This window comes from Bubalus kerabau, chromosome 14 (assembly GCF_029407905.1).
Source record: "Bubalus kerabau isolate K-KA32 ecotype Philippines breed swamp buffalo chromosome 14, PCC_UOA_SB_1v2, whole genome shotgun sequence".
Taxonomy (NCBI): Eukaryota; Metazoa; Chordata; class Mammalia; order Artiodactyla; family Bovidae; genus Bubalus; species Bubalus kerabau.
The window spans coordinates 48,678,352-48,684,351 of NC_073637.1; the positions used below are offsets into that span (position 1 = coordinate 48,678,352).

The following is a 6,000-nucleotide window of genomic DNA, read 5'->3' on the forward strand; positions in this document are numbered from 1 at the left end:
ATCATTTTACACTGTTCCTTATATGACTTTCTGGCTGCTGCAAAAATTGGAACTTGGGCCAAGTCTTGTTAACAACCTTAGCGAAAATTAGTCTGCATCCCTGTTTGAGTTTTGTTGATGTGGTTAACATGTGTCTTTGAAACCAGTAAAACCTCTTGGCTTATTGCATTGTTAGAAGTGATGGTAGATCTGCATCTTCAGCAAGTCTGAGATGTGGAGACATCCTCAGGGTGTGTTGAGGGACTGAATGTGTAGAAGAACCAACAAAGTATATACTTCATGGAGCACCGCCCAGCATTGTTCTGGGGCTTCCCTGATGGCTCAGACTGTAAAGAATCCACCTGCAATGTAGGAGATTCCAGGTTTGATCCCTGGGTCAGGAAGATCCCCTGGAAAAGGTCATGGCAACCCACTCCAGTATTCTTGCCTAGAGAATCCCTTGGATTCTGGCAGTGGAGCCTGGCAGGCTATAGTCCATAGAGTCACAAAGAGTCGGACATGACTGAGCAACTAAGCAAGCGTTGTAGGTGCTTGGGATTTACTAGTGAATAAAATAGAAAAAAGACACAGGTCTTGAATCTAGCAAGGGGAGACACAGTATATATAATAATTCTATAATATGTGAGGACATAAGTTATATAGCAAAAAGTCAACCAGAGCAGCATAAAGGATACTGCTGCCACTAGGTCGCTTCAGTCGTGTCTGACTCTGTGCGACCCCATAGACAGCAGCCCACCAGGCTCCCCCGTCCCTGGGATTGATTCTCCAGGCAAGAACACTGGAGTGGGTTGCCATTTCCTTCTCCAATGCATGAAAGTGAAAAGTGAAAGTGAAGTTGCTCAGTCGTGTCTGACTCTTAGCGACCCCATGGACTGCAGCCTACCAGGCTCCTGCCCATGGGATTTTCCAGGCAAGAGTACTGGAGTGAGTTGCCATTGCCTTCTCTGGCATAAAGAATGAGGAGTACCAAAGGTGAAAAAGGGACTGGTTGGGGGTGTAGGGTGATCCTCCCTAAGCGGGTGAGATTTGAGAGGAGACAATAGGAGGAAAGGAAGTTAGGCAGGAGAATACCTGTTGGAAGAGTGCGCTGGTGTAGGGAGCAGCTGGAATAGATGCCCTGAGGCAGGATGCTGGAGGAATGTCCAGAAGATCAGTGTGACCCAAGTGGAGTGAGGGGCAAGCAAGTGAGAGAGATCATGGGAGCCCAGAAGCCAGGCCCTATTGTCCATTATGAGGACTTGACTCTCTTCTGGGTGACATGGGAGCCGATGGAGGGGTGTGAGGAGGGCAGTCTGTCTTATGCTTTAGGCATCCACTGTGAAGACTGTGATGAGGGAGGACTACAGGGGGACCAGGGAAAGTGCAGGGAAGCCTGTTAGGGGGTGACTGACCTGATCTAGATAAGAGATGATGGAGCCTGGATTCAGAAGTGAGGAGCAGAGGTGGGGAGTAGTGATCAGATTGTGCCTGTATTTTGAAGATGCTCCAGCATCATGTACTGACAGACCGGATGTAGAGTTTGATGACTCAGGCTTTTTGACCTGAAGAACTAAAAGGATAGAGTAAGCCATCAGTAGAGCTGGGGAAAAGTGTAGATGGAACAGGTATTAGGGAAAATAGAGGAGTTCAGTCTTGGGCATGTGAGGACATCGAAGAGAATGTTTGAAAAAGGTCAGGGATGGAAATAAATATTTTGGAGCTGTTTGCCTGGATCTGGTCTTTAAAGCCAGGGGACTCAGGTAAGATGGCCAAATTCATGAGTGTAGAAGGCTAATGTTCCTGACTGAGTCATTCTTGAAATCCCGACTCCTTTGTAAGATGAACATACCAATTTCACCCTAGTCTTTTTTAGAAAAAAAAAAAAAAAAAATAGAGAACCCTGTCATCTCAGGGATGGTGTTGGAAATGCACAAGGTATAAGCATTTGGGGTGACTGAAGCTTGATTTCAAGATTCCACCTCTTTCTTCCTGCTGCCACCACTCGGTGAATCTGATTCGGTCAAGTGATTTTTTCTAGAAATCTGTGCTGAATATGCATGTGTGCATGCTAAATCACTTCAGGTGTGTTAGACTCTTTGCTACCCTATGGACTGTAGCCCACCAGGCTCCTTTGTCCATGGGACTCTCTCCAGGCAAGAATACTGGAGTGGGTTGCCATTTTCTTCTCCAGGGAATTTTCCCAACCCAGGGATCTAACCTGTGTCTCATCTCCTGCACTGGCACGTGGGTTCTTTACCACTAGCACCATTTCTTTTGAGCAATGTGTGCTATATATACCTCTCCAAAAAAATAGTAGGGTGAGAAATAATTCAAATTAATTGTGTTTTCTCCATAATGATTGACCACCAGATTAATAGCTCTAAGAAGTGATGCAATACATGGCTTAGAGGCCCCCAAAATGGAATGATTATATTGTTGGAACCAGAGTTATGGGATAGTATTGAATATAGCTCTGATTAAACCAATAATTAAAATTGTAAAGCAGCTTGTAATGATATGTGTAAGTAACTTATTTTACATCTAAGTTTCTAACCAACCAGCCTGATTTTAAAGTTAGGCTGAGCAGACAATATCTGCATCTGTGGATATCTCTGTACGTTGTTTCCTTGTCTGTAAAACAGGGATAATAATAGTACCTACATCATAGGTTCCTTATAAGGATTAAGTGAGGAATTTCTTAGAAGGCACTTTAGAACATTACCTGGTGTGCAGTAAATACCATATAAATGATAATTGTCATCATCATCATCCAGGATGTGTTTAGGGATTCAAAGAATGGGTATGTATTTTCTTTCAAAGAAGACCAGCTGTTATTATACAGTGATGGCCCCTGCTAATACCTGTCTTTGGTTTTTACAGATATTATCACTACCTTTACACCCATTACCTGCCAGCCAGCCTGAAGAACATGGTGGACCAATTGGCCAACTGTGAGGACATACTCATGAATTTCCTGGTGTCTGCTGTGACAAAATTGCCTCCAATCAAAGTGACCCAAAAGAAGCAGTATAAGGAGACGATGATGGGACAGGTAAGAGAAGGAGACCTCTCCTCCTGTGCTTTGCTCACTGGTAGCTCAGTCTGTAGTAACGAGGACATGTTTTCTTGTAGGAAGCATAACAGGAAATACCAGGAAATAAACCACATCCAAAAGCCCCAAGGGAGCATATGGTCGGCACATAATTGGGAAGATGAAAGTCAAGGGTATCTTTATGTCAAGAATATAAAAGCTCTCTAAATTGGTACAGCCACTATGGAAAAAAGTATGGAGTTTCCTTAAGAAAACTAGAAATAGAATTACCATATGATCCAGCAATCCCATTCTTGGGCATATACCCAGAGAAAACTCTAATTTGAAAATACATATGTACCCCAGTGTTCGTAGCAGCACTGTTTACAATCGCCAAGATGTGGAAGCAACCTACATGTCCATCCACAGATGAATGGATAAAGAAGATTCTTTATACGGTGGAATATTATTCAGTCATGGGAACAACTGAAATAATGCCGTTTGCAGCAACATAGATGGACCTAGAGATTATCGTACTAAGTGAAGTAAGTCAGACAGAGAAGGGCAGATATCATATGATATCTCTCATAAGTGGAAGCTGGAAAAAAAAAGATACAAATGAACTTATTTACAAAGCAGAAACAAACTTCTGGTTACCAGAAGGGATAGTAGTGGGAGAGGAAAGATAAATTAGGAGTTTGAGATTAACATAGATACTACTTTGTAGTGGACTCTTTTTTTTTTTTTTTTTTTTTCTTTCATTTGTAAGAGAATAAGAATGAGCTTAGGATCTCAACAGTGTTTCCATTCTCAAATGTGAGCGCTTGCTGGGATGTAGGGGGTCTGGCCTTTTGAAGATGAGCAGGTCATTCAGAAATAATCTACAAGCTCATCCCAAATAATAGGAGCAAAATGGAGCTCCCTAGGACTTCCCTGGTGGCTCAGACAGTAACGAATCTGTCTATGATGCAGGAGACCCAGGCTCAGATCCCCTGGAAGGGAATGGCAACCCATGCCAGTGTTCTTGCCTGGAGAACTCCATGGACGGAGGCTGGTGGGCTGCAGTTGGTAAGCTGCAGTTGCATCGAGTTGGACATGACTGAGCAGCTATCACTTGGAACTGTCAACTCTGATATGGAGTCAAGTGGTCAGCTTAAACTGATACTGTCTCTGACTTACCAAGCAGAGTTCCTCTAGTACCAATGGTAAAGAATGAAGTCTGGGGTTTTCCCTGCCAATCCAGTGGTTATGACTTCACCCTCCAATGTAACGGGTATGGGTTCCATCTCTGGTCAGGGAACTAAGATCCCACATGCCCTAGGGCCAAGAACTGAAACATAAAATGGAAACAATATTGTAACAAATTCAATAAAGACTTTTAAAATGGTCCACATCAAAAAAAAAAAAAAAAAAGAGAGAGAGAGAATGAAGCCTGAGTTCTGCCCCTTTCTAGCCTTGAACAAACAATTTTAACTTCCTTGAAACTACTTCCTCATCTGTACAGTGGAAATGTTATTACACGGGTAGATCACTTGATCAGGTTGTTGAGAGGCTCAAATGAGCTCATGAAAACACTTTACAAATAGTATTTTGTTTGTTTCTTTGCTGCTCCAAGGTAACTTGAGATCTGTGTTTACCTTCGGTGGTTCCTTTCAAGCATGTTGACACTTGTGGTTTTACAGTGACTCTGAGTGGTTCTCACAGCAAAATGTACCTTCCTATGAAAGTAGTTTCTAACAATGTATGAGGATACAAACATGTTATACACACATACATGTATATGCATCATTAAATATTCACCTATTGACGTTAGTGAATTCATGGATTTTTCCCAACATAATTGGGCAGCCCACCTTTTCCTTGTTTCATACAAAGATGAAGATATTATGCTTTGTTGGTCCATTTAAATTTCAGCGCTGGGGTCATTTATGGTTTTCTTTTAAATCAATGTCAGTCATTTAAATGATCTAAACCAGTCTCAAGGTCAACATGGAGAATGAAGAGGTGGCAACCATCTTTCTACTTACCCAGAATCAACCAAGTTCACAGGAGGGCTTTAAAAAATTATCTTGGAAAGCATACACACATTATGAGTCATTGTATTTACCCCCAAGTGCAAAAAGAAGTTTTCTGTTGAGCGACCACAACAGCTGAAGCTCAGTTGGTAGGTCCTTCATGGCCCAGAGACTGTGTCAGTGCCTGTGGATCTTTGTTTGGAACATTGGGGAACGTGGCAGGTCTGGGGAAGGCAAATGGCAAGGCTGAAAATCCGGACCTGTGCTTGCATCTTCACCAGCCACATGGATGGGGCGGCCATGGTGGCCAGGCCAGACCCAGAGCCCTAACGCATGCCCACTGAGCACGACTTCATTTCCTGCCGTGTGTCCCTCTTGCCTGGTGCCCAACTCATCATCTTCCTTGTTTCTCTCCCTTTCCGCAGACCTCTCGGGCTTCCCGCTGGGCTGACCCTGACCACTTTGCCCAGCGACAAAGCTGCATGAATACGTTTGCCAGCTGGTTTGGCTACATGCCGCTGATCCACTCTCAGATGAGGCTGGACCCCGTCCTCTTTAAAGACCAGGTCTCCATTCTGCGGAAGAAATACCGAGACATCGAGCGGCTTTGAGGAACCCGGCCGAGTCGGGGAGGGGCCGCGAAGAAGGGCTGGAGGACAGGGTCAGCTGTCTCTCTGCCGCGTGCAGGTCCGCTCAGCAGCGGAGCCAGATTGTGCCAAGCATCCAAATAAACTAAGATGAACAGAATGACAGAAAAAAAAAAAAAAAATGGCCAATGGAAACTCTACTCCTGACTCGGGGGACTGCACAGGACTGCTCCAGATTCACCTCACTGGCTTCTATGTCCCAAGACTAGGTTGTGTACAGTTTAATTATGGAACATTAAATAATTATTTTTGAAATGATTGCTATGCAGGTTTAAACTTTTTTAATGATCAAAACTATTAAAAACCAGAGTTCTTTCTTTAATCAAAA

The 6,000-nt window shown here is 43.5% G+C and overlaps 1 protein-coding gene across 1 annotated transcript in view; it reads left to right on the forward strand.

Annotated features, from left to right (window-relative positions):
- The window catches only part of EXT1 (exostosin glycosyltransferase 1), a 316,389-nt gene extending 310,389 nt beyond the window's left edge, over positions 1 to 6,000 (forward strand). The window contains exons 10-11 of the mRNA XM_055546353.1: positions 2,860 to 3,031; positions 5,451 to 6,000. Coding sequence (XP_055402328.1) covers positions 2,860 to 3,031; positions 5,451 to 5,636 — 358 coding nt within the window. The 3' untranslated portion in view covers positions 5,637 to 6,000. The remainder of the gene's footprint in view (positions 1 to 2,859; positions 3,032 to 5,450) is intronic.